Source organism: Lagenorhynchus albirostris, chromosome 2 (genome assembly GCF_949774975.1).
Source record: "Lagenorhynchus albirostris chromosome 2, mLagAlb1.1, whole genome shotgun sequence".
In the NCBI taxonomy this organism is placed as follows: domain Eukaryota; kingdom Metazoa; phylum Chordata; class Mammalia; order Artiodactyla; family Delphinidae; genus Lagenorhynchus; species Lagenorhynchus albirostris.
The window spans coordinates 32,639,321-32,667,289 of record NC_083096.1 but is presented as its reverse complement, the minus strand read 5'-3'; the positions used below and the strand labels follow the sequence as shown (position 1 = coordinate 32,667,289).

General features: G+C 46.2%; 2 protein-coding genes across 7 annotated transcripts in view; both read right to left on the bottom strand.

The window, feature by feature from the left end:
• Positions 1 to 1,082: 1,082 nt before the first annotated feature.
• LAX1 (lymphocyte transmembrane adaptor 1) lies at positions 1,083 to 8,572 on the bottom strand. Its single transcript, XM_060129078.1, has 5 exons — positions 8,438 to 8,572; positions 5,793 to 5,902; positions 5,269 to 5,379; positions 4,509 to 4,594; positions 1,083 to 2,704 (listed from the first exon to the last, which is right to left on the bottom strand). The coding sequence occupies exons 1-5, from the start codon at positions 8,524 to 8,526 to the stop codon at positions 1,961 to 1,963; spliced, it is 1,140 nt and encodes a 379-aa protein (XP_059985061.1). The 5' UTR covers positions 8,527 to 8,572; the 3' UTR covers positions 1,083 to 1,960.
• Positions 8,500 to 27,969, bottom strand: part of ATP2B4 (ATPase plasma membrane Ca2+ transporting 4) — a 104,421-nt gene continuing 84,951 nt past the window's right edge. For 3 of the 6 annotated variants that reach the window (XM_060129072.1, XM_060129019.1, XM_060129026.1), the window contains one exon: positions 19,754 to 24,290. In XM_060129072.1, the coding sequence (XP_059985055.1) occupies positions 23,976 to 24,290 (315 nt within the window). In that variant the 3' untranslated portion in view covers positions 19,754 to 23,975. Of the gene's footprint in view, positions 8,638 to 8,976; positions 9,106 to 18,857; positions 19,098 to 19,753; positions 24,291 to 27,969 lie in introns of those variants that run through there. The other 3 variants (XR_009536739.1, XM_060129054.1, XM_060129041.1) reach the window with 3 other exon arrangements.

Below are 27,969 nucleotides of genomic sequence, written 5' to 3'. Positions count from 1 at the left end.
GAATACCACGGCGGTGAAGTACCCTTCTCCTTGATCATATAGCAGTATAACTTATTACTGGTGAGTTGACCTTGATCACATGGTTAACGTGGTGTCTACCAAGTTTAGAAACCAAGGTCTGAGAGCTAAGTGCATTCACTGCTACTGGACCATGATTGCTGCTAGACCCTCCAGTGGACAGAGTTAGGAAGTATATATGTATACTAGCCTATGTATATACACGTCTATATTTCCTTTTCTACTTGCTTATTTGTCACTTCTTTCTCTGACAGCAAGAAACCTGCCTCTCCCTACCTGTAATATATTTACTTATTTGTTCAATTCAAGTATGCCCTACAAATTTACCAACTAGACTGCAGTGTTTGTTTTCAGTTCTTTGTGTCTTTAGCTTACAGTTTCAAGCAAAACATTGTTTTCCAAAGTTACTTAGGCCAGCTCATTTTTTCCCCCACTCCCTTCAGTGAGATTATATCATACATTTGTGAAACAGTTAGATTCATTTTTTACAATCTGCATTTTATTGTGGGTTCCCCTGACAGCGTGGTGAATTTTTAAAAATTTTGCATATGATAAAAGTCACCCTTTGTGCTATACAGCTTTTTGTGTGTGTGTGTTTTGACAAATGAATACAGTCATGTATCCATCATCATAGTACAATACAGAACAATTATCCTAAAAATTCCCTTGTACAGCTCTTTGTTGTAAACCCCTTCCCTCTCCCCAAACCTGCCAACCACTGATCTGTTTTCCACCCCTATAGTTTTGCCTTTTTCAGAATGTCATATAAATGAAACCATACAATATGTAGATTTTTAGGTCTAGCTTCTATCACTCAGCAAAATACGTTTAATATTTGTCCATGTTGTTGCATGAACCTACTTCACTCCTTTTTACTGCTGAGTGTGGATAAACTCATCATGTGGATATAGGACACTTGTTTATCCATTCACCTGTTGAAAGACATTTGGGTTATTTCTAGATTTTGGCAATTACGAATAAAGCTGCTATAAACAGTCATTGTATGGGTTTTTTTGTGAATACAAATTTCACACTTGGATAAATACCTAATAGTGGAATGACTGGGCTGTATAATAGGTTTATGTTTATAAGAAACTGCCAAATGGGCTTCCCTGGTGGCACAGTGGTTGAGAGTCTGCCTGCTGATGCAGGGGACGCGGGTTCGTGCCCCGGTCCGGGAGGATCCCACATGCCGCGGAGCGGCTGGGCCCGTGAGCCATGGCCGCTGAGCCTGCGCGTCCGGAGCCTGTGCTCCGCGATGGGAGAGGCCACAACAGTGAGAGGCCTGCGTACCACAAAAAAAAAGACAAACAAAAAAATCTGCCAAACAGTTTTCCAGAGTGAATGTTATGCCTTGCAATCCCTTCAGCAATGAGCGAGAGTTCCTATTGTTCTGCATTTTCTCCAGCGTTTGGTTGTCCACACTCATTTTAGAGTGGAAACTGTCCCCCCACCCCAGCCCAACTTCCTTGTTCCTTTTGGCCTCTGCCTGGATTACCAAATAATCTGTATTCCTGCTTTGCAGCCTGCTGGTATTAGTGAAGGTAATGATTTTAGACTACTTCATGTTTCCACTGTGTACTAAAGCACTCTTCCATTTTTAACCTCCTCACAGACCTATAAGGCAGTTTCAGCATTCTTAAGTTGGTATGAGAGGTAACAGCACCCTGCCTGAGAAGAATTTCTTTCTGACTTTCTCAAACCTCTGCTTTTGTGAGCCTCTTAGCTCCCTACTCATTTCAGCTTCTTTTTAGCGTAACCAAACGAATCCACTGAAATACAAGGGTGGTCAAGGGTCTTCACTAGACCCTGTAATGGCTATGGATCCGGCAGGATAGACCACTCCACGTGACTTTCCAGCTGGGTGGCTGGGTGTTAATTCATCAGGAAGGAGCCATGTGTCAGGCCCCTGCTCAAAGTCCCTAGCTCCTACCTTGGCAGCTCACACATTCTTGTAGTCATGAGAGTCTTCATTTGACATCTCTTCTCCATGTTTCATCTGACTGTTCTCACTCTGTGCAGATGACTGATAGGCCACATAATCCTTTAAGGCCAGGAAACTCCCTGACTGCATGACAGGTTGGATGTGGGTCTCTGGACCATCTGTCCTGCCCTCTACATGGTCTGTGTTTGAGGATGTGGCTTCCTTCTCCTCCCGCTGCTGGTTTCCACTGGGATCTGGTGGTACATTTTCATAATCTCTGCAGCACTGAAAAGTTCCCCAGGGCTGCTTCCCTTGGATGGTCTCGAGATCCAACACTGCCATGTTGACATAATCATTTGAGGTCTGAGAAGACCCTTCGCCATCGTTGAGTGGATAACTGCTCTCAGTTCCTGGAGACCCCAAACTGGTGTAGTCACTGGCGTTCCCACAGCCCTCATCTATTTCTTCAGTCAACTCCAGCACCTTGGTACTTGGGAGGATGAAGAAGTTCCCAGGAGGGCTGTTCGTAGAAGCTAAAGTCTCAGCAATCTCCTTTGCTGTGGGGATATTGACATAATCTCTTGAATCCTCTGAAGAAGTGCTTGGGCAATCTCTTGAAGCTCTGACATTGACATAGTGCGCTGAGGGAGTGAGGTTTCCATACATCTGGGGTCCCATGGTATTGTCATAGATGCCCACTGCATACCCCATGGCATGAGTATGGGCTCTGTGCACATGGAGGGCATCACCTGCTTGGGAGGGCTATGAGTAAGAAGAAAAAGCCAGTGACAGGATAGAAGTAGAAACATGGACAAAACCTTTCTTCTTCCCTGCCCAGTACTACTACATCTAATGGTTCTTCCTCTCAGTTCTTCACTTTGGAGAAAAGGTCTGAATCAGGGATCTCAAACCTCAAGGCTTCAGATGCTAGGTAGGAATAAGTGAAGTAGGCTGAGTTTAAGGAAAGCAGCAGTGTAAATTTGACAATAAATTGCAACAGATTTTTGGCCACACTGTGGGGTTTCAATGGGGAGTGGGGGAAGTATTAGGAATTGGAGAGAGCCTGCCACACCCCAGAGCACACTGAGGCGCGGCATAGTTGTTAAAGGTAGAGGCTTAGGCTCAGACTGAGGGTGCAAGTCCCAGGCCTCACCACTCTGTGCTCAGTTTGGGCAAGTTACCTAATCTCACTGTGCCTTAGTTTCCTAACTTATAAAATGGGTATAATCATAATAATATCTACACCATGAGGGTTTTGTGAGGAGTAAATGGATTACGGACCGTAAAGTGTTTAGAATAGCTCCTGGCACAAAGAAAACACTAAAAAATGCTTGTTGTTATATTAGTATAGGGGCAGCTGACACGCAGGTCAGCTGCTTATGGCCAATTAGAGATGCTAGTCTGTTGTTTCCAGAACTTCTGATTTTCAAGAAAAGCTGGACATCTGGACTTTAATATGAAATCTTTTAGGTTTTTGAATGTTGCCAACTGGTTCAAAATGTCCTTCAAACACTACAGAGTACAATCCAAACATGTTTGTGGGCTTAAGCCAGTTTGAAATCTAAACTCTAGATGCAAAATTCCCTCAGGGCCCCCCTGAGTCCTAGAAGTCGCTTTAGCAGTGGAGTTTCCTCCGCTCTTCCTTTTATCAGCCCCTTAGACTTGCTGCCCCAGGAAGTTTTAGAAGCAGGAGCAGAGCCCAAGGATGGGACATGCAAGAGGAAGGGGAAGCAAAGGTGGCAACATGGAGCGGCCGCATGGTAATCAACCTAAGCCCCTGGGTGAAGAAAGGCTAGGTAACAACCGAATTAGCAGCAGCTGCAGCATGGCTGTACTTACCCAAGGATGGTCACAAAACCAAAGGAACTGATTCTTTTAACAAGCTAATGAGAACTTATCTATGGAAATAAGCACCCTGATCTTCAAAATAGTCCCTCTACTGTCTCTGGTGTGACTCCTCCTGGGGAGCTGCCTTCAGAGCCAGACTACAAGACACAAGGGATTATTGTTATTAATTGTAATGGTCCCCTTGTAACCTCAAAGGTATCCCCGACGTGCTCAGTGTTTTCTACACCAGTTACAGTGCTGAGTGAATTTACCAGTATTTCTGCTATGGAGGAGGATTGAAACAATTAGACATAGGCTCAGAAGTAATTGTCAAAGTAGGACTTTAAGAGTATTTTGAGTACCAACAGCACTGTTGGAATATTTCGGTACCCTCCCAAGGTGATTACTTTGAAGGGGACAACACTCATTTGGAAAACACATTTCAGTTCTAACATCGTGTCCTTGAATACACGTACCCTGGTGCCTTTCCTAAAATCCCAAGTGCTTGCTCCTCTCTTTCTAAATTTTTTGCCTTGGGTGGTAGGGAAGTCCTGAGGCTAGTCTTCCCAATTTATTAATAGGGCCTCGGGGGTGGGGGGCAGGCGGGTGGTGTGTGTGTGCCAAAGGACATGCTGTTTGCAGAGGCTTAGAGCCAAGACCTAGCACTCTTGCACTTCAGCTCTTCTGCCAGAGACATATCATTTCTCCCAAACGGGTTGTCATTTCACTTGGCTCTTACCACATGCTCGGAGGGAGGGCTGTCAGAATTTCTGGAGAGGAGGCTCTCGGTACTGAAAATACGAATACTTCTTGACGGATGTCTTCCTGAAAGGACAGAGAACAAACCCTGAACGTAGTCAGCCAGTCCTCCGAGTGCTTCAGCCTGTACAATTCCTGCATCTTGGGTGAAGTGGGTTTGTGTGATGTCTGGGATTTGGGGCCTGGTGTTCTGTGGGGAGAGGGTCAGAGCTACAAGGATGATGTGCTAGGAGACCTGGAACCCTCCTCGGCTAGCTGAGGACAAAAGGACACTAGCACAGGAATTGAGGAGACTGGGAAAGAGGTTCCTGGGGCGAACCCTCCCTGCCTTGAGGCTGGAGGCCATTTTCTCCTTCTGTATGTCTTTCCCAATGCTAGACGTACCCAGCTGTCGCCTGCTAACTTACGTCAAGAAAAACCAAAGCTGCTGTCTATGTAATCAAACCATCATGCTGTACTCCATAAACTTATACGGTGATGTATGTCAATTTTTTATCAATGAAATTGGAAAAAGAAACAAACAAAACCCCCAACCCAGATGACCTCCCGCTCCCTTCTTCAAGCTCTCCAAGCCCCCACTGGAGTTGCATCTTGCAGTCTATCTATCCCATTCTCTTTCATGCTCCCTGAAGGGCAGAAAGGTCTGCAACTTTAGAGAAAGTTGCGTCCAGGTGAGAGGTACATTCCGGGGGTAGAAGTTCTGTAGGTCTGGACTCCATGGATTAGAAAGAAAAACCTACCCAGCTCTTCTTGTCTTCGGGGCAAGAGGTCATAAATATTTTTGGCTCCTTGTCTGGGTCGAGGCAGAGTCAACAAGGGCATGACGGTAACTTGGAAGTAAGGAACTCGCCCTGCAAGGCAATGAGAGACACGGAGGTCATGGCTGGGCCCAGCTGCACAGAATGCGGGGCCCCTTGGGGATGAGATGGTCCCTGAAAATATTGCCCACCCTCACCATGTATCATGAAAAATACGTTTTCAGACTTGACCAATTCCCTTTGAGCTAGAAGCATAGGGGACTCAGTGGACAGAAGCAGGGCACAGGGATACCAGGGCAATGACTTTCGAAATGGAACTCCACTCAGCACTGAGCCTTATGGAGTCACAGCTTAGGATCCCAAGGGAGACGATGACCCGTGTGTCAGGTAAGAACAGAGGACTGCCCAGCTCAACAGTTTATCTCTGGAGGGTAAACTGGGCTTTAAATACCAGGCTAGTTGATTGATCCTAGTGTGTCTCAACTTCGGACAAACAAGGGACTCACACTTCTTCCATTTGCTCCAGTTCCACAGGATGCAGAAAACTGCGACAACCAGGAGGATGGCAAGGAGTCCCGCAAACCCAGAAAAGATGCTGCTGTTGTGGTCTTTAGCTCTGCGAGGAAAACCAGACGCCATGACCCAGCCATAGGAGGGTGGGAAGTTGGAGAAGATGCTTCCTTTAGGAGGTAGGGCTTGAGGATTTGGAATGAGAGCCCGGTGAAGGAAACTGAGGTGGGGTGGGCTGGATGGTGGAAGAGAGGGTCATCTTCCCTTGGAGAGAGGGAAATAGGACATGGGAGAAGGGACCTATCCTTTTTGAATGCCTACTGGATGTCAGTGTTTTGCATGTGAACCTTATTTAATCTGTACAACAATCCCATTTCTCTTTGTGACCAAGGAATCCGAGAATTAGACTCAGAAAGGTAGAGTAACATGTCAAAGATCACACAGGTAGGAAAGAGCATGATGGAACGTGAGTCTAGGTCTGTTTGGGCCCAAAGACTCTTCTTTCTATGGCTTCACACTGTCTTCCAAACTTGTAATGTCAAGTCCACCTGCTCCCGCTTCCCCCATTCGCTGCTCCTGGGCTTTCTGTCTTGCTTGAAGGAGAAGATTACCCAACTTACAATTAGGGAGCAGCTCTGGGACAAAAGTTCAGGTTGCCTGCACTTGAATAAACCCTGTAGCACCAACTTGTGGAGCTGGTCTCCAAGCAACACTCTGTTGTTCTGCGGAATTTAGCAAATGCACGGAGCAAGTTCTGGGTTACTTGCAGTTCCCAGGCAGGCACGGAGTTACTGCTCTGCTTTGCTTATAAGAAGCAGCCAACTGATGTTACAGAAGGACTCACTAGCAGACCTGCTCCCCCAGATACTAGAAACCAGGTCATCTATCAGGGAAGATTTTTGTCCTCCTGAGTTCTAGGCTTGTTTACCCAACTCTGTATTGGACATTTCCACAAGGTTGCCTAATAGACATTTCAAACCAAAAATGTCTGGAACAGAACTCCTGCTCTCTCCCCACAAACCTGCCCCTCTGTTGTTTCCCATCATCTAATGACTTGGCCAAAAACCTTGGAGCCATCCTTGAATGTTTTCTTTCTTTCACACCCCACTTCTAGTTAACCAGCAGACTCTGTCTGCTCATCCCTGGGCATCTATCCAAACCAGTCACCTCTTGCTCCTCCATTACCAGCACCCTGGTCTGAACCACTGTGCATTCCATGTGGACCTTTGCAAGAACCTCTCTAATGGGTCTCCTTGCTTTCACTCTTGGCCCCAACACACTATCTTCATGCTCGGGCCAGAGTGATCCTCTAAACGGTAAATCAGATCACGTCCCTCCTCTGCTTGCAACCCCCCATGACTTCCTATCACACTTGGGATAACATCCATAGTCCCTACCCAGTGAGAACTTCATGGCCTCTTCTGTTCTGGCTTCTGCCTGCCTCTGACCTCATTTCCTACCACTTTCCCTCTGACCTTGACCTCCAGGACTCTGTGCTGTTCCTGGCAAAGCAGTCTGGTCTCTCAGACCTGCTGCTTCCTCTCCCACAGCTCAGTCCCTCATTTCACTCAGGTCTCTTCTGAAATGTCACCTCCTCAGACAGGTCCTTCCTGGCCACACCCTCCCTCGTACTCTCAGTCCTCTTACTCTGCCCTGGTTTTTCCTCAGAGCACTTACGACTGACTATTATGTTATCCATGCATTTGTTCATCTGTTTCTATCTGACTCTCCCACTTGACTGTAAGCTCCAGGAGGTCATGAACTTGTCTGTCTGGTTCACCTGGTGCCTGGAACAGTGCCTGGTACTCAGTAGGGGCCTTATGAATATTTGTTAAATGAATCAATGAGTAAATTATCAAACAAATGAATGAATATAGAGATAGGATTTTTTTGCCGGGGGAGTTGCAGGGTTCTGACATTTTATGAATTCATTCCCCATCAATGCCTCTGTCCACCTGCAAGTGACATGTATTTGTTTGTCATGGTAATGATACTTACCGCCCCAAACTACAGTGATCTAAAATTTATTATTTTGAGCTGTGCTGTTATGATAGCACTGAAACTTATACCTCCCACTGTCAAAGTTTCAATGGCTGATGGATTTTTTATTTAATATAATATTGAAGTTTTAGCTGTAAAATTTACATCTACGATTAGTTCTTTGGGGTTTTATGTTCTAAGGATATATCTTTATGATATCTATGATTCCATTTTTATTCATGGCAAGTTTTTAGGGCCTAAAAACACATGAAAAAAGTGGGCTTTCTGTTTCCATCAGAGTGGGAACTAGTTTTTGTTTTTATTTCTTTGAGGAGTGATTGGTGGGACCTGAGACAGTAATGATCGAGGACAGCAATCAGGACCTCTGAGCGTGAGAAATCCAACCAGGCCGGCAGCCAGCTCTAAGGAAATGTTGTGTTATCATATTTTGTCTCCCCCTATCAACTCCTTTTTCTCCTCAATACCCATTTCTTTCCTCTAAGCAGTTCTGAGTAAACTTCTCTGAGTCTAGAGTTTATTGGTCTCAGGGGACCACCCTGGTGAGGGGTGGCAATGCTGCTGGGGTAGAAGCATCCCAGGGTAGACCAGGGCCCTCTGTCTAAATCAGGGGAGGGGAGAGCTCACCACCCGGGCCACTTACGTGTCTGGGCTGCCGAGGGTTCCCTGCAGAGTGCTGGGCTGTGAGGTCCTCGCTCTGATTTCTGAGCGGGTCGGTATGGTGACATCCATTATCCCAGGACTGTCTCTGGCTTCAGCTCCTCCTTCTAAGCCTTCTCTTAATCGTCATCTGCTTGCCAGCCTGTCTGCCACTTTCCCTGGCTCTTCCTAAATTGCTGACTCCTAGGAGAAAAGGCAGAATTGGTTTGTGTTTTACATATAATCCTGTGTGGTATAACCACTTTTTTTAGTAGATAAGAATGACAGAACTCCTCCTGGTCTCCATGTCTTCCGAACATTCCCTAACATACAACATTTTACTCTCAAAATTCATCTTCGTAAACCTTTATTTACCAAAGTCCCTCACAAATAAAGTCTATTGGTTTTTCTTTCTTTCTTTCTAAAGCTTCCCATCTATCTTTCTAGAACTTTCTACCCCCCAATCAACTCCCTACCTTGCCTCTATCCCTTAAATGTCAGGCTGACTTGACCCAAAATATGAAACAACAGGTTTGGTTCTACCTGGATGTAGCTGCGTTGCCGACTGCAGGAGGGGCAAGCTCCTCTGGGTGTGGTGCTCCGCAGCGAGGCTCAGGGGGAAGCCAGGGTCTCTGCCTTGTGAGGGGGATGTGAGGGGCACTGACGGGGAAACTGCAAAGAAGGCAGAGACAGGCTCCGTGAGAAGCTCATCTTCCCCCAACCCCCAAAGCAGAGATAAGAGAGCAAACACTTTGCCAGAATGGAAACAGAGAGTCAGCTACAGGAAGCAACACCACCAACGTGCTAATGAAGCATGGGGCCCAGGAAAGGCTGCTCAGCTCTTAATAAGGTAGAAGCAATCATGTCTGCACCCCGTTCCCTGGGCTGCCCGGCGCACTGTGTTCTGGGGGGAGCGTGATTCAAGATGGGGCAAGGTGGTGGGGGATTTGTGATTGTTCGCCCTGGGTTTCTGAGACACGGAGAGTTTTATAAGCCTCCAGATTTACAATGTTTGTTTCAGCACTGCGAGGTGCTTTTTAGAAACAAATGCAGATCTCTGGCACCGGCTGCTGATACGTGGGCGGAGGGGGCAGAGGAGGACTGGTGGTTTTCATAAACACTTCCCAGGTGATTTTCACAGAACTGGTCTGTGTTTCACATTTTGAGGACCTCTGCTCTGGGTACGAGCCCCAGAATGAAGCTGAAGCAGGATTGACATGGCCCCGGGGGCCTGCCCTCAGGGCCCCCGGCCGCTGGCTGGCTTGCTTACAGGGCTCTTCAAGAGAAGATCCATCCCAGTCTGGCCTGTTGTGCACCTGTCTCAGAAGCTGGAAGATTCACTCCCCGTGTCTACCCAAAGTGTCCCAAACGTCAAAGTTTTTTTTTTTTATAAATTTATTATTTATTTACTTTTGGCTGCGTTGGGTCTTCGTTGCTGCACGCGGGCTTTCTCTAGTTGTGGCGAGAGGGGGCTGCTTTTCGTTGTGGTGCACGGGCTTATTGCGGTGGCTTCTCTTGTTGCTGAGCACGGGCTTAGGCGCGTGGGCTTCAGTAGCTGTGGCTCACGGGCTTAGTTGCTCCGCGGCACGTGGGATCTTCCCCCACCAGGGATCGAACCTGTGTCCCCTGCATTGGCAGGCGGATTCTTTTTTTTGACATCTTTATTGGAGTATAATTGCTTTACAACGGTGTGTTAGTTTCTGCTTTATAACAAAGTGAATCAGCTATACATATACATATATCCCCATATCTCCTCCCTCTTGCATCTCCCTCCCACCCTCCCTATCCCACCCCTCTAGGTGGTCACAAAGCACTGAGCTGATCTCCCTGTGCTATGTGACTGCTTCCCGCTAGCTATTTTACATTTGGTAGTGTATATATGTCCACCACTCTCTCACTTCGTCCCAGCTTACCCTTCCCACTCCCTGTGTCCTCAAGTCCATTGTCTACATCTGCATCTTTATTCCTATCCTGCCCCTAGGTTCTTCAGAACCATTTCTTTTCTTGTTAAGATTGGCAGGTGGATTCTTAATCACTGTGCCACACGGGAAGTCCCTTCAAAGATTGTTCAAAGTTTTTTTTCTAGTTTTCTCCCCCTCTTCCTTTTACGCATTTCCTGACACTCTTTCATCTTGGGAGAGTCCAAGGAGAAGGGGCCACTAAGACTATTAGTGAAGAAGAGCTTCTGATGTCACTTTCCACAAGGAAATGGATTCCCAGCTGGATGGCAGGGAAGCCAGCCAGTGCCTCATCACATGCTTCTCTCTCTCTCTCTTTTTTTTTTAAATAAATTTATTTGTTTTATTTATTTATTTTTGGCTGCGTTGGGTCTTCATTGCTGCGCGCAGGCTTTCTCTAGTTGCAGTGAGCGGGGACCACTCTTCGTTGCAGTGTGTGGGCTTCTCATTGCGGTGGCTTCTCTTGTTGCGGAGCACGGGCTCTAGGCATGCGGGCTTCAGTAGTTGTGACACGCGGGCTCAGTAGTTGTGACGCATGGGCTTAGTTGCTCCGCGGCATGTGGGATCTTCCCGGATCAGGGCTTGAACGCGTGTCCCCTGCAACGGCAGGTGGATTCTTAACCACTGTGCCACCAGGGAAGTCTAACATGCTTCTCCCTTATGTCATCCCAGCGGACACTGAGGCCTCAGTCAGCTTCCCTGAGGTGTCGGTGCCTGCCCTGTGTCCAGGCTCCCAGAAGGCCCCCAGGGGAAAGGTCTGCAGGTTGGCCCTGGCCAGCTCTCCTCTGGGCTCTGCCAGTGCAGGCCCTCGCTGCCTTCCCTCCAAGTAGCCTTACCTGGCAGGAAGTAGAGATGACTCAGAGGCAGCTGGTTCTAGAGCTGGAACCTGGGTCTCTGTCCGCCTCTCCTTTGGATGGGTCTGAGTAAGAACTAGGACTCCTCACAGGGGAAGAAGATCCATTGCTGCATCACACTTGTGTCTGGGACCGAAGGAAGAGAGAGGGCTCTACAGGCCTGTCTGGAGCCATTGGTGCCAATAGGGGATGGTGTGTGAACTGGGAACTTGGAAGATGGTACATGGGAAGTGCAGATAGAACCAAACCTCAGCACACTGACAGCTACTTAAAAAAAATTTTTTTTTTCAAGAACTTCCCCCTGCCTGTGATCATCTCAAGGTCTTAGCATGTTATCTTATCTACCCAGTCTGCTTTAGTTAGACTAATCTCTCCGGTCTTCTGCTTTTCTCCTGGCCCCACGCTTGAGTGAAACAGCCTCCTCATAGAAAGTTCCCAGGCTTCCGAGTGAGCTCTGGTTGCCAGGCCCTGGCTGCATCACTTTCCCCTGTTCTTTCCCTCCCCATGGTACGTAAACCAATCAAACCCACCACTCAAAACACAAAATAGATACCCTAAGTTATTCATCGTGATAGCGGAAGAAAACTACTCACTCCTGGGTGACAGCGTATGTGTTTTAAACCTGATTGCTCTAGTGTTGGCTTTTAACCACTCAGTGACTTGAGGGGTTGAATGTGACATATGATTCTAAAGTATTAAGGTTGGTTTTAAATAGACAGAACTTAACCATCCAAGCAAGCAAAGCCCTTTGAGCGGGCGGGGCTACACGCTAAACGTTGTTGCTAATACCAAAAATCGTTCAGAATCCTCTCAGGAAAGACAGAGCGCTGGGTTAAGAGTATCAGATCTTAAATGACTACCTGGGTGATGTCGGGCAGGTCCTCTAATCTTTTTGGCTGTTTCCTTGGATGCAAAATGACGATAATAATAGTGTTTAGGTAATGCTGTTGTGAGAATTAATTGGACGAACAATGAAAAATTCTTGGCTATGCAACAGCTCATTAAATGGGGCTGCTACTATCATGTCATCTCCTGATGCATGAGACTCATTTCTTTACACTTAATGGACTGCTCTCTCAAGCCTTTCTTCCTTTCTCGATGCTTAGTCTGCCTACCTTCTGCGTGGTCCTTTATTCTTTAAGCACATATCTCTGGGACAACTCCCACTGCACGGTACCAGGCACTGGCTTTGCACATAAAACAGAAGCGGTCCCAGCTCTCCTGCCGTGGTCAGTCTTGGATGGCCACCCCCTTGCAGGCACTCTGCACTCCAAGCAGACCCGGCTCATTGTTACTTTCGGACTCTAGGCCTTTGCACTAGTTCCTTCATTTTACCAGCGGATTCTTTTTCTCTTGTAGAATTCCAATAAAATCACATTTTAAGAGTTTATACAGGTTATTTCTGGGTTGTGGGGCTTGAGGTGTTTTGTTGTTTTCTTTTTTGGACCCATTGTTTGAATTATTGCAAAGATCAAGTGTCTTTTTTTTTTTTTTTTTTTGCGGTATGCGGGCCTCTCACTGCTGAGGCCCCTCCCGCCGCGGAGCACAGGCTCCGGATGCACAGGCCCAGCGGCCATGGCTCACGGGCCCAGCCGCTCCGCGGCATGTGGGATCTTCCCGGACCGGGGCACAAACCCATGTGCCCTGCATCGACAGGCGGACCCCCAACCACTGCGCCACCAGGGAAGCCCAAGTGTCATTTTTATAAAAAATAAAATTGTTATTTTAAAAAATGTGCCCTAAGCATCACCACTTCTGTGAAGCCCTTTGCACCTGGAACTGGATTCTTGCTCTTCTGTGGCACCGTGTGTAATAGCACCTCTCAGTTGTTGGGATTAGCTGTTTAAATGTATGTCTCCCCAAGTAGACTTTGAACCCTCTCAGGGCAGAGACTGTGTTTTAAGTTATTACATCTCTGGCATTTGGCACGGTGCCTGACTGGAGAAGTTCTCTCAGGTGCTTATTGATGCTGTGAATTTATGACTTAAGTGTGTAACAGGGTGAGATATTGAGAAAGAAATGAGTGTCCTTGTCTTTTTCCTGCTGTGCACTAATGGGCCAAAGGACAAAGCCATCTCTGCACTGCTCTCCCTGCACCTCACAGGAAGGGCAACCTGACGTCCTGTGTTGGGTCTCCTTTGTCCTAGGAAGGGGTTAACAGTGGCTTTTGTATTTCTGGGCCCCCCAAAATGCCCAAATTGCCCTGTGTGAAAGACAACTGCAGCCAGGCTTTGTTTTCGAAGGTCTGGGGGCTGGGACAGTGCAGCAGGATGACAGCTGGAGCCTTAATGGCAGCCCACGCCTCTACGCTCATTTGCTCGTGTCCTGGAGGGCTTCTCCAGTCCAGGCATGTCTGAAACAGAACAAAGGCAGCGAACACCTTCCTTTTAAGTTAACGTTGTGAGAAAGCAGGATTAGGACAAAACGATTTAGAAAGTACAGAAATATTTCTTCCACCTCTCTGCTCCCTGTCCCCACTCAACCAAAGGTCCTTGGGAAGAGTGAGGAGAATTTGGAAGCAAGGAGTGTGACCAGACTAGGGGATAGCTTCTGTCCCCTCCGCTAAGCTCCAGTGGAGGAGGTGGGTTGGCACTGCCGACAGGTAAGCGAGCCCTTTCCTTAAGCCTGGTGTCCTGAGAGAAGGCCGACCTCGGCCAGCTTGGTCCTTCTGGAGTTCTTTGTTTGGCAGCCTCCCCCTGAGTCCTGGCAGCTGGAGAGCCACGGAGCATAGATAGCTGTGAGGCTGACAGCCCGGTCTTCCCTCAGCCCAGAGCTGTGCGAGAGCTGGCTTCCATCCCCTGAGCCCATACAGGCAGAGAGGCTCTGGCAGGAGGGTGATGACTCCTCAGCAGAGGGAGCAGGGTGGGTAGTCACACCAAGAATCAGATTAGAGCACAGCGCAGGTCAGAGGAGGCGCTGATAGCAGAGGGCCTGCCTGGGGACCAGGCAGCAGCATGACAACAGGATTGGGAAGTTGGAATGGGGAAGGCACAGGTCAAGATGGTTTTCTTTGTTTCCTTCTTGTGTGAGTGAATAAAATATTATTTCAATCATTTCATTAACTAGGGCACCCTGAACAAGCTGGGGTGGCAAGCAATATATCTTAATTTTTCTGAACAAGAATTTTCTTTTCACTATTTTGTGTGTCAAAGGACAACAGCATGACAGTGGGGCTTGAATTTACCTGCATCCCTTAGTATTAGCCTAGGCCCATGTATGGCATGTGTGCTAGCTAAAGCTGCATTACTGTCCTTCCATCTTCCCTTGATTGCAGCCACACAATAGCCAAAGTGATCTCCTTAAACTGTAAGATAGATCATTGGAATCCTCAGTTAAAACCCTCCAATGAATTCCTGTTTCATGAAAGCCAACCTGATACTGGCTTATAGGTTCTTGCGTCCACTACCAGCCCTCCATCTCCGAACTTATCTCTTCACTTTCCCACTTGGTCACTCAGTGCCAATCCCTAGCTTCCCTGCCTGTCCTCAAACAAAGCAAGAGCACCTGCCTCAGGGCCTTTGCACTTGCTATGCCCTTTGTTTTGAATCTCTTTCCTCTCCATATTTACCTAGCTCACCCTTTTACTTCCTTCACTTCTCTTCACAGTCTTCTTTGTCAGAGAGGGCTTCCCCGACCACTCTACAAAAGAGCAACCCTCATGCCCTGTGCTCCCTGTTTTCCTTACGCCACTTTACTTTTCTCCTTGGTCCTTGTTACCATTCCATATGCTCTGTATTTACTTGTTTGTTTTGTTTCTCTCCACAAGACTAAATTCAAAAAGGTCAGGGTCTTTGTTTTGTTCCTTGTATCCCCCGTGCATACATTGGTGCCTGGCATAATAAATACTTGATGAACGAATGAGTGGACCAATATTCAAGTGGAAGAGATGAGACCATAAAAAATGACTAGCAGAGGCCTCTCACAGATCTTGGCCAGTGCTAGCTAGTTTGGTGCTAGATTTGACTTGATTTAGAAAAGAAGAGAAACAGACTTCTTGTACTTTAAGGGCTATGGAACAACTTGTCTTTGTTGCAGGTGTGAGTGGCTGAGCCCCAAGTGAAGCCTGCAGGTTCTGTCCCAATATGCAGTAGTGCTCAATGCACACACAATGCCGCATTTCAGGGAAGATAAAGCAATGGAGAAACACCATCTAGACATTCTGTTATGGTTATTAATAGCAATTTTAGATACCAGAGAAAGAAAGAGTGTCAGAGTTGGAGAGACCCTTAGGTCACACAGCAAATTAGCAGCAGGGTTGGGATTATAACACAGGCCTTCTAATTCCCAGGCCAGCTCTTTCCACCAAAGCTCAAATGAGCCACTTTGCTTCTCTAATTTTATGCCATTCCATTGGGTTAGATCTCTGGATTTCCGAACTACTGTTCTTCACAGCAAATTCCAAAGCAGAACAGCCAGATAACAATCTCAGCAGAATGGACTATAATCCATTACTCTATATTATTTATGCTTACGTTGATAATTATAATGGGAGACAATGAAGACAGGAACCCAATTACGCTTGCTTGTGTGTTTAATCACACAAGTTGTTGTGACATTGTCACCTAAGTTTGGATCATTTCAGCACTGATTATTTGATTTGTTAATTAGAACCTTAGCATTCCAGAGCTGGGGGACCTTAGATGGCTAGTTCATAGTGCTTTTAAGTCATTTTTTAAAGCTACAGCTGACCTGGAAGACAAACACTTAAAAAAAAGAAAAAATGAACACGGTGGGCTCTGAATCATCGCTGAGGAATCCCTCTCAGGTCTTCAAAGTGTAACTGGAAAATGATCGATGTAGTTCCACTTTCTCATTGTAGAGATGGAAAATCAAGCCAGTCTAGACTTCACATCAGGATTTTACTCTATCTAATTTTTCTGTTTAAGCTCCTCCACCAAAGGGTGAGCAGAAAAACATTCAAACCCCTTTGCTCTCCTACCTGATTAGCAGCAGTTTCAATTCAAAGGTTTAATGCAAAAGGTGCAGGAATGCTTGACTCAAATGAAGGGTTTGGATAACCGTGGCTGAAGGCAATCACGTTTCCAGACCTTCCCTCCTCACCTTCACGTTCTCTTTCAAAAGTTTTCATATATATTTACTTTATTTTTTTAATTTAATTGTTTTGACTATGCCAAGCGGCTTGCGAGATCTTAGTTGCCCGATGAGGGACTGAACCCACGCCCTCGGCAGTGAAAGCATGGAGTCCTAACCACTGGACTGCCAGGGAATTCCCTATATTTGCTTTAAATAAGGCCGGGATATGAAGATCTGGAATTAAAACAAGAAAATTAACCTAATCAACTGTGCTGTTTGGAGGATGGTCTGCATGGTCGTTAGTACAGGGGACATCAGAGAAACCAAGTGGGGCCTGAGCCTGAACTCAGGGACCAGGTCTATCCGACTAGGGAACGATGCAACTGGCTCTGAGTGCGATGGCGCCAGCCACTCAGACAGCTCAAGTAGTTCATGAGCATCAGTTAAACTTCTGATTATAATTCGGGTTTCCAAATACGTGGGTCATTTAAATTCTCATTTTAAGTAAGTGTGAAGTGGCATTTTGGTTTTGACACCAGCCTCCCAGGAGGTGACACTGGGAGGACATTCCAAAGAGACCGCTCCCTTCTATGTGTGTATTTTCTGAGGATTGGGAGGTGTTCTTTGAAATAAATTTCAGAGAAGATTAGTTCCAACAAGATATGGGCAAGTCCAGAACCCAGAACTCACTGCCTAAAAGGCTAAGAGTCAAGGCTAAAAGTATTCTGGTCTATGAATCTAGCTAGTTATTGCTTCTCGGGGCTTAGGTTCATGTTGGGGACAACTGGATGTTAACAACATAACACAGAGATAGTAATAGGTGTGTTTTCTTTACAACAGGGTTTCAAAGTTTGCTGGTAAAGGACATAGCATTTTTATCCTGCTTGCAGTGACATGGAGGCCGTGCCCTAATAGACCCATGTCAGGGGTTGGTAACCAGCATACTGGTTGGTAACCAGCTTACTCACTCAAATCCAGTGAGTAATCCTTGGATTTGCCCAGAGTTTAAGCCAGGGTGTTCCTAGTTGTGTGTATATACTTGGGGGTGGGGGAATCAGTCAGTCTTGATGGAGAGTTTCAAACAAACCCGATGACCACAGGGAGAGGATGTGGTAGCTGAGAAAGAGATTCACAAGCCGTTATTAAAGATGGAGGGCAAAGAAACTACTTTTTTTAGAAGTGGGGGTAGGGAAAAGATGGAAGGAAAGAGCATGCTTTTTTTCCACATGGTAATTTAGGCCTAAGGAGCTGAGCTGGCTTTACACCCCGTGAAACCAATGTCTTAGGAAACACTGGTCTCTGCCAGAAAGCTACTTTGTAGCTCTTCTTCATGCCTCACCACACACTGGGGTTAGGAGGTATGGTCCTTAAGATCCTGTTTGGTGGACTTCTCTGGTGGCGCAGTGGTTAAGAATCCGCCTGCCAATGCAGGGGACACGGGTTCGAGCCCTGGCCTGGGAAGATCCCACATGCCATGGAGCAACTAAGCCCATGAGCCACAACTACTGAGCCTGTGCTCTAGAGCCTGTGAGCCACAACTACTGAGCCTGCGTGCCACAACTACTGAAGCCCATGCGCCTAGAGTCCATGCTGCACAACAAGAGAAGCCACTGCGATGAGAAGCCCGTGCGCCGCAATGAAGAGTAGCCCCCGCTCGCCACAACTAGAGAAAGCCTGCGCGCAGCAATGAAGACCCAATGCAGCCAAAAAATAAATAAATTAATAAATTAAAAAAAAAAAAAAAGATCCTGTTTGGCATAGCAGAGAGGCACAGTTCTAGGGCCCAACGAAGACAAGGTGAGAGTAAGAGGGGAAATATAGGGCCAAGCTTTAGAAAGGACTCTAGTTGTATGTGTGTGTGTGTATGTATGTGTGTGTGTATATTTTGTGTATTTTGCACTCCTTTTAAGCAAGGGTATTTGGGATGGAAGCTACAGTGGAAAGAAAGAGGCTTTATTTCTGTTTTGTGAAAGATTTGTTATCAAATAAGTCCCAGCCCGTTTATTTGGTTGGTTATTAATTATTTTCTCCCCAACATGTTTCAAAGAAACTAGGGCAGTGTGGCTGTGCCTGTGGCGAGCAAGCTGGGACAGGAAGGAAAAGTGGGGACGAGACTTCTCACTACAGAAAACTCTTTCAAGGGCTCGTTCCTCCTTCGGAACCAGTCTGTTCAAACAGCCAGGAGAGTTGGGCTATTCTTCAACATCATACTTTTCCTAAAATACCTTGGGGAGCCGACAAAGTCCTTTCCTTCCTTGCTGTTCTATTTATTTATTTATTTATTGCGGTACGCGGGCCTCTCACTGTTGTGGCCTCTCCCGTTGCGGAGCACAGGCTCTGGACGCGCAGGCTCAGCAGCCATGGCTCACGGGCTTAGCCGCTCTGCGGCATGTGGGATCTTCCCGGACCGGGGCACGAACCCGTGTCCCCTGCATTGGCAGGCAGACTCTCAACCCCTGCGCCCCCAGGGAAGCCCTATTTATTTTTATTTTTTTTAATTTATTTATTTTTAAATTTATTTTCGGCTATGTTGGGTCTTCGTTGCGGCGTGTGGGCTTATTGTGGTAGCTTCTCTTTGTTACGGGGCACGGGCTCTAGAGTGCAGGCTCAGTAGTTGTGGCATGTGGGCTCAGTAGCTGTGGCACGTGGTCTCAGCAGTTGTGGCTTGCAGGCTCTAGAGCGTAGGCTCAGTAGTTGTGGTGCACGGGCTTAGTTGTTCTGCGGCATGTGGGATCTTCCCGGACCAGGGATTGAACCTGTGTCCCTTGCACTGGCAGGCGGATTCTTAACCACTGCACCACCAGGGAAATCCTCCTTGCTGTTTTAAAAGAGAGAAGGGAACTTGATTGTGTGCCTGGATGAGAGTTGCTGGAAGGAGTTCTGTGTTCTCAGATATGAGAGCTCAGAACTTAAATGACCTGCCAGGAAGCTGTTTTGACCTGAAACTAAGGCCTGCTATTAGTCATGCTAGAGACCCAGTGAATGGAACAGCTAAAACAAACAAAAAACAAACTCCCAACCTCCCCAAAAACCTTTGGGAAGGTGGGAACTGGAGAACCCCAGAAGAAAGATAGGGAATAGCTGCTATACGGGAAACTAATTTTCCCGATAGGCGTTTTGTTAAAAACAAAAAAATAAAACAAAGAAAAGAAAGAAAGGACTGCCAAGCCTGACTCTTTTTCATCCTTCCAAATTCATCCTTTCTTCAAAAGCTTCAGCTTCACAGTTCTCTGACTGCGGATTCTAACCAAGGTGGGCAGAGCAAAGCTCGTACTCCAAGGGAATGAAACTGGAAACCAGGGCTGCGAGTCACCAGAGGCAAGCGTTGGCAGAGAAGCATGTCAGGGTCCAATGACAGGCTAAGCTCTGGGCTTGCACAGGTAAGCTCTCCATGTAGCCGTGGCAGACCCCTTCTCAGCTTTGACATCCATTGACATTACCCAAAAGTGGATACACATTGAGCACAGCACAGTCTCCAGTGGGCATGGGTTTTATTCTCAGTGCGCAACAGTTTGGTTTCTGCTCATCAGCAACAGCTTTATTGGTTCCAAAAAAATTACCCTTCTTTTTCCTTCTTTTAAAACTCCCCTTCTAGTCTTCCTTTCTCAATGGAACAACATATTTGAATTTCAGATTTGCCAGTTTATAGCATTTTTTTTCTAAGAACCCTATAAATACATGCAAAACATTGTACAGAGAGCTTAAATAATATCAAAATGCAAATACAGATTGGGTGCACGGTTTAGCTGAACTGCAGATTACGGCAACACACGCTGGGGTACACATTGCTTTGATATCACCATTTGTTTGTTTATGTCATGCAGATCACAATAGTCAATCTTTTGTTTTGTTTTTTTTTCTTTTTATATAAAAATACCAGTGCCTGTTATACTAGTTACTGAAAAAAAAAAAAAAAAAAAAGAAGAAACTCAAAATTCCTATCTGCTGATTTGAAAAGAACAACACAGATAGATTTGTTGGCACATATATATGGCATATTCACATATGGCATATATACATATGGGGAGAAATACGTACGAAAGGCCAATTCAGTCATGGGGAGCTCACTTCCCTCCATCTCTCCTAATCAGGAGGAAAGGGGACAGCAGGCCCAACAGCAGGGCTGGAAAGGCAAAGGACAGCACTGAGCTAAATGGAAGGGTGTCTGGTCTTTTCTGAGGAAGAGCCTGGAATGGCTTAAGAAGAGCAGACATTTATAAGTGCCCCACCCCCACCACAGTAGTGGGGTGGTCCTCAGATACGGAGAGTGAGGAAGAGTGAGGAAGTACACACTTCGTGATGACATCATGGGCTGCTTCAATCACTAGGCAGGGAAAGGAGGAAAGAAAGGAAGTGACGTGTTCAGAGGTTTCAGGGCACATGTGAGCTTGCCACACCCCTCTGGTTTTTGGCAGTAAGGTCATCACTCAGATTTAAGTGTGCAGACTCCCCCCTCTGGAGCTCAACGGGAAGAAGGAACACAAACTCTAAAGAACTCACATGTGCTGGTGGGATTTCTCGGTGGTCTCTCTACAACCTTTAGAGATGGAGAGTCATTTCAGAGGGCAGAGGGCACCTGTGGGAAGGATCTAGTCAAGACTGTCACCCAGGCTAGAACCAGCCTTTATTTTTCCACTTAGAGCTCTACCTCCCAACTAATACATCACGTGAAACTTTTCTAGGGGAGGGAAGGAAGTCTCAAATCAAATCCTTGCATAAAAAGTCGCTAATGGAAAACTCCAGGGGAAACAGGAGGTGAAAAGAACCATAAAAAAGGCAAACCCCAAATCAGAGAGAGTATCCTTGCAGCCCAGTATCTTGGGTACCACTCTGCCAGCTGTTCTTCAAGAAATATAAATCTATCTGAGGTCCCTGATCCTGACCACTAGTTCCTGGTACCCATTTCCATGGGGGTGCACACTCATTTCCTGCTGGCTGTCCCTTCTTCCTGGATGCCTTCCTTCCCATCCGTAATCCACTGCCCATTCTCCTAGGTTTATCAAGAGAGGAATCTAGGATAATATTTCCCCCTTTTCCCCATCAGACCCTTTTCAAATCCAAAGCACCATTTTTGGGGAAAGCTTTATTAACTTATGCCATATTTATTCACTGCCAGTTGGATCACTGCAACTGAACAGGAAAAAAAAATTATATAAAAAATATATGCACATAAATACTTAAACTTAATTCCATATCAACAAATTTATATTAAAAACATTCTAGAACCCAACAAATTTTTTTTCCCCTAAGTATAAAGATGGCTGTTTGGAGAAAGGAAGTTTGGTGCATTGGTTTTAAAACCAATTGCAAATATACTATAAGTCACCTGCCATGTCTAATAGCTGGTTATGTGCTCCCTTCCACAGGGTTACATGACAGCACTTTATTTTAAATCCTTTAAACAAAATACATATGGCTGACTCAAAAAATATCAGTTTCTCATCTAAAGAAAACTATATTTCTTTGCATAATATTTCTATATTTTCTCTCCTACTATGGAAAGTAGAATACACACAAAATCCCCTTTGACTTTAAACAAGTAGACACAAGCCCTCACAAGTAACCTGTCAGGCACCATGAGAGTCTTTTGGGAGCAGGAATGATAAAATAGCCTCCAAAGTTTGTTTTAAAAACTGATCTGAGGTAATAAAAAAGACTCGACAGAACTAAATCTTCCACTGTACTTAATAAATATATATGTGAACACCTAACGCCTCGGGTGAGCTATTTTTTCCCCCATTAGTATTGAAGACAGAGAAAAGATCACTGAAACGTGTAACCTTTACAAAACCAAAATCAGATCTGGTCGCTGATGTAGTAATACGGATGTGCAGGGGATACTGTTTCTTTATTCTTCTTTCCTAGGGCAGCTCAGGTGAAAGGGTGAGGGAGGAGGGATCCAGAAGAAAAGGCCAGAGAGGAGAGGTTTGGGTCACCTGACTCCCAAATGGAAATTCGGCAGCTCCTAACAGCCTCAAGCCCCTTCTCCCTACTCCCATCACTCTAGAAAGAGGGGGTAGGCTTCATTTACCCAGTGGGAGATGGGAATTGGCAGACATGAGCTGACCCCTACACGGAAGAGCTTACAGCAGCACGGTAGGGATAGAAATGGAGATCCTGCAAAGGCGGCTCCACCCTGTTGCATTAAGGAACACTTAACAAATCTCCTAGCCAAGTCCCCAGCTCCTGAGAGACAGGTGGGAAGGGGACGCTTTGGGCAGTGTTCAGGGAGAGAAGGCACAGGGCTTAACTGTGCAGTGCTGAGCACATTCTGGAGGGGGCTTGAGTGGGGTGTGCAAGAGGGAGGGTGGAAGCAGGGGAGCTTTACAGGGTGGGTCTTTTGCTCCTTTAAGTCGGGAAAGCGTCAATGAAGCCTCCCACTTTGGATACATGTTTTCAAAATCAGAATATTTGAGAAAGGCTGGGGTCTTTTCAGAGACTGATGTTGGCGGACATGGCAAAGAGTAGAATTAAAAACTAAAGGGCACGTCAAAGCTGCTCCCCAGCCACCTAAGCTCAAGGTTTCTGGTTTCTGAGAGGAAGGTTTGCTCAGATGCTGCTGGAATGGAACTTTGGCCTCTCCCAAGGCTTCTCAATACTCACTGTCCCAACAATCAGGTCCTGCCCTGGAAGAGCCTTGGTGGATGGCTTTGAAAGCAGTAGTGGTCACCCCGAGGAGGACTCCACCGAGTTGACTTTGATGGTCTGTTTTCCAAGTCCAGTTAGGAGGCAAGGTCATTCTTAATTCATTCCTTTGCCCCCACTTTAGGAAGAGGAGAAAGCTCAGGCTTCAGGTAAAAACTACAAACCGCATATATGCAAGCTTCACGTCAATGCTGATCTCCCTGGCGCTTAGAAAGCACACACACCTGACAATATGGCAGTTTAGAAGCAGATAACCTGGCAACAACAGGAATATATTTTTACCAGCTCTCAATTGCTTCCAAAGGACCCTGTTAGCAAAGAAAACTATCTGCCTCTAGAACTAAATCAAGGGCTCCACTGGGGCCAGAAGGGAGAATGGTCAAAGTCGACTTAACTCATCCATGTCCTTTCCATTTTCTAATCATCACAACTTAAAAAAAAAAAAAAATTAGTGAAGCTAAGGAAGACAATGGTCACAAAAGACCAAGAGACCATGGGGAGGCTTGACTGGAAGGGCAGAAAGAGGTAAAGGGCTTTAGGTATAAGTTTTCAAAATGGAAAAATTGTTTTAAAACAATCACTCTATAGGCTGATTCTGTACCTTCCATTCTTACCTCAACACATTTCATTTGAGGATATCTGTCACTCTGAACTTTTAACTGAGCCTGTAAACAGCACAGACTCATAGGGTAAAAATCCAGAAGTGAGGAGATGGCTGACACAGGTATGAATACTGGTGAGAATTTAGGTTGGGGTCAATGCCAAAAGGATTCTTGTCATTTCTTTAAAAATGACAACTGATACAGGCAAGGAGTATAGATCTACCATTCATTACTTGCCTGGGGTCTAACTGGGTCCTGCTACAAACCCCAACTCAGGTTTCAGCTGAAGTCCTCGTAGGTCTGTGCTCTTGCCTCTTCATGGCCAGGTGGGGGTTCACACATACTTGGGAGCAGCTGACATGACAGTGAAAAGTCCCATCATCCCCTTAGTGACGGGGCAGATGAAAAGGGAAATAGGGAAAGCAGGAATGGGAGTCAGAGAATGAAGTTCAAACTGATGTCTCCAGGCTGTGTAGAGGGCTGTCTGAGTGGCAGGCAACAATTTGCACTTGGCAGCAATCCACCGCATTGTTGTTTTTGTTGGCTTGTGGAGTGACCTCACCATCCGACAGGAGCATCCTAGTCCCAGGCTTAGAGACCTTTTCAAAAGTTTCCTCTTCTTGCTCATCCAGGAGTGGTGTTCGTGGCCCCTCCTCATCTATGGCGAATTCAGGGTGGGTCATGAAGTTGTGGATGGAGTTTTGGTTCTTGGGTTTCTGAATGCTTTCATGGAGGGAACTATGGAATGCTTTGACCACTTTGATCTACACCAGGGGAAGGAAAAGGAGGATGAGAAAATACGGAGGCAAGAATTGGTTAGTAGAACAAGGAACTGGGGGGTTTGAGGACAGAAACAAGACCCAAACTACAAGACACTACTGCTCAACAACCAAAACCAAACATATGAGAGGAGATCATGAAACACTAGAAACATCAGGTGGCTCAAATTTCAAGCATTGAGGTGGGGTGGGGAGAGTGAGTAATGGCAAACAACTGGAATATTTCAAAAGCTGCATAAAAACAAAGCAGAAAACCCAAAGCAAAGTTAGCATTCCCAAACAATCCACTCTTAAAATGAAACAGGAAACAAAACGATTCATTAGTTCTTTTGGATGGAGGGCAAGGACGTTGGAACTAGGTGCAAATTAATAGCCGAACTTAAAAGATAATTCAGACATGTGGATTTTTGTGTTGAAGCCAAACATTTTGTGAATGTGGAATGGAAAATTACACACTGAAGTTTAGTTATCTGTTTAAAACCCTCAAAGAGCCAAACATATATCAATTCGCACGCAATACACTTTGGGTGATAAGTGACCATGAATACCATTCAGCAAGGCAGACAAACCAATCTTCATTTGTGTCAGCAGCATGCAAGAAATGAAAACTCTTATATTCTCCAATTAGTAATTGCTCTTTCAGTCAGGAAACATGCATATATATATAGTCCACAGCCTCCACCATGTCCTCTTCCCCCAAAGAAAGTAGAACTCCATTCCTTCAGTCCCTCCCCTGGAAGAGGTGAATGAATACAGGCATCAAAAGATGCCTCCCCCTGACGCTGACAGAAGGCCCGCTCTCTCAGCTCAGATGAGGCCGGACACGCATGGCCATGTCTCTGACACACAGCAGCTGTGCCCAGTCGTGCAGCTTTCTCCAGCTGTTTGTAAATTATGAAGAGGAATGTGATCTTATGTAGAGAAGGGAAAGGATGGGACCAGGACAGAAAACACCCCATCCAGGAGGCAGTGCTACAAACAAGAGGCTTTTCTGATGGGGGGGACCAAGAGGATGGGGGAAAGGAAACAATTTGCAGTTTGACTGGGCAAAGGGAAATGCACTGCCCTATAAGTGTCAAAGTCTTTGTTCTACTGCACAACAAAGGAAGGGATTCAGTTTAGAGAAGAGGAAAAATTGACAATAATTGATCCCTGGGCCCAGCCTTCACCTTATCCACAGGGAGCAGCTCCTTTTCTGAACTGGGGGCCTCGCTGAGGTATGCTTTGCAACTTGGGTTGGTAGAATTGGAGGAGGGGAGAAGGTTGGATCCTGAGAGTTTGGAGAGAGAGGCCAGGGGAAAAGAAGGTGGTCCTAGGACAGTTTTAGTTGTTGGGAGGTGGCTGATCCTAGTCTTGTCCCAAGGTTCTTTCCTCAGAAAAGAAATGGAAGTAATGCAGGAGAAACTGTTGAGGTGGGGAGGGGGATAAGGAGAAATGATGAGGGTTGGGGTAGGGCACATCTTTCGTTACTCTGCTCTTTAAGCAAAGAATATGTTCCTGGAAAAGAGGCAAGAATGTGGAGACATCAGAGCACCCAAAGAGGCAGGCAAACAAACTGGTTGGATTGCTTGTCTCAGTGTTTCCTATCACTGTAGAGAACCTACAAAAGTAGTGCACAATGAAGGTTCATTAAAGTTGTGTCTCCGCTGGCTAAGGCTTTCCTTACCTTGCCCCACTCCACAACAGACTGGCAGACTCACCCAGGATGGAGGGTGCTCAGAGCTCAGAAGGCAAAGGACTCTGTCACTCAATGGAATCCGCTCAACGCTTCAGCCAAGAAGAATCAAGGAACCTGGGCACACATTCACCATGCTGCACAGAAAGTTAGGACCTACTTTTCTATCTTTAGGTGAGATCAGATGGAATAAAGGTTCCATCTGGCTTTCAGGAAATCCCAAGTTTTAATGGATCTATGCCAAACATCTTAGAGCAAGGCAACTTGGATTAAGTGAGCCCAAACCCAATGCCTTCTCCCCTGGCCCTAGTCAAGAAATGGGCTCAAAGTCATACCACCCCCTGTAGGAGTGATAATATAGCCCACACTTTTCACTCACTCTTCAGATCTCAGCATTTCTAACAAGTGCTACAGGAGAACAGGTACCTTTATACCATGAGTTGATCATCTTCAATATCACTGATTTCCAAACTTCCTGCTTCTATTTTTTTTGAAGCAATTGAATACTTTGTTGAAATAATGATATGTGAAGTCCTATCTAGAAAACAGATTTTTAAGTTGGAATGGGGGTCTGGATCCCTGTTTGCTGGCTTTTCCTCTCACCTGTTGGGGTGATCAATCACTGTTACAGGTAAACAATAAGGGAGATCAGAGTGAATTGGGGATGGGTAGATGGAAAAGATAGGGACAATTTCTTTTTTGGGGGAGCAAGGAACAGTCATCCAGCTAGATAACAGGACTTCTGGAATCTAAAGGGAAAGCAGCCACCTGTAAGGGAAGCTCAAGACAAGAGGAGTCGGAGAGCTAGGGAGCACCATCTTGTGGCCTGGCAGGTGGAGAGAAGGGTGGGGCTGTACCAGAATGCTCCTCAACTCCAGCACTGGCCTCAGAGACTATATAGTGTATGCCGATGAACAATCACACAGCTACATCATCACCAATCCACCCCGAGTGGTGGCATCTTCCTTTCTGGATGCATGGTGCCTGGTGCATGAGCAGTGTATGGGGAATAAGACACAGATAGTGAGGTGGGTGCTGTGAAAGCTTCAGGTCCTCTCCACTCAGTCAATCAACCCTTCCTTCCCCAGTCATCATCTCTCAAAGTCTCTGGGAAATGTCTCTTCTGTGGCCCCTATCCTACAGGTGAAAGCGGATGACTGAAGGACAACACTTTCTCATGGCTCAGAAGCCCAAACCAGGCTGGACCTTAGGTTAGGTATGAGCACTAAGGGCCACTCTCTGGAGCCCAATGAATGGACAGATGAAGACTCCATTTCCTCAGCTGGTATTCTGTAGGTTTCTGCTCCTTTGTCAGAAACCAGGGTCAGAGAAGGGATTAGGACCTTCTTACAGAGAGAAATCTTAGAGGTTTATCTACTTGAAGGTTAGAAAAATAAATGAATTCATTTGGAACTCTGGAATGGGAAATGGGTTTTAAAATGCATGACTATAACTTCTAGGCCCTCTAATAGGAAGGCACAGCTGGAGAAAGAGCAGGTGCGGCCTGACTCTCCTGAGTTTCTAGCCTTTGAGGGTTTGCACCATATCCTCCACCAGCAACTCTACTACATGAGCCCAGTGGGCTCTGTCTTTTCCTTAGTCTCCTTCTACCTTCAAATTACCAGGGCAGCTGACACTACTCCTTCTAACAGAGAGGCATGATTTAAGAAAGAACAGTAACTAGTTAGAAGGACACGACAAAACTAGAAGAAAAAAGGAAATGAGAGGAATATGGAAGGACTAGAATGAGAGGCTCTTGCATATCTGTAGGGTAAGACTTACATAGTTCTTTGACTGCCTTTGAGCCTAAAGAATATGCCTCTAGGGCTTCCGTGGTGGCGCACTGGTTGAGAGTCTGCCTGCCGATGCAGGGGACACGGGTTCGTGCCCCAGTCCGGGAAGATCCCACATGCTGCGGAGCGGCTGGGCCCGTGAGCCATGGCCGCCGAGCCTGCGCGTCCGGAGCCTGTGCTCCGCAATGGGAGAGGC

Coding starts and splice junctions, on each gene's coding strand:
- LAX1 (XM_060129078.1), bottom strand. CDS start 8,526: ATGGATGTCACCATACCGACCCGCTCAGAAATCAGAGCGAGGACCTCA. Junction 5,903..8,437: donor ACCCTCGGCAGCCCAGACAC/GTAAGTGGCCCG, acceptor TTTTCCTCGCAG/AGCTAAAGACCACAACAGCA. Junction 4,595..5,268: donor CCGAAGACAAGAAGAGCTGG/GTAGGTTTTTCT, acceptor CTGTCCTTTCAG/GAAGACATCCGTCAAGAAGT.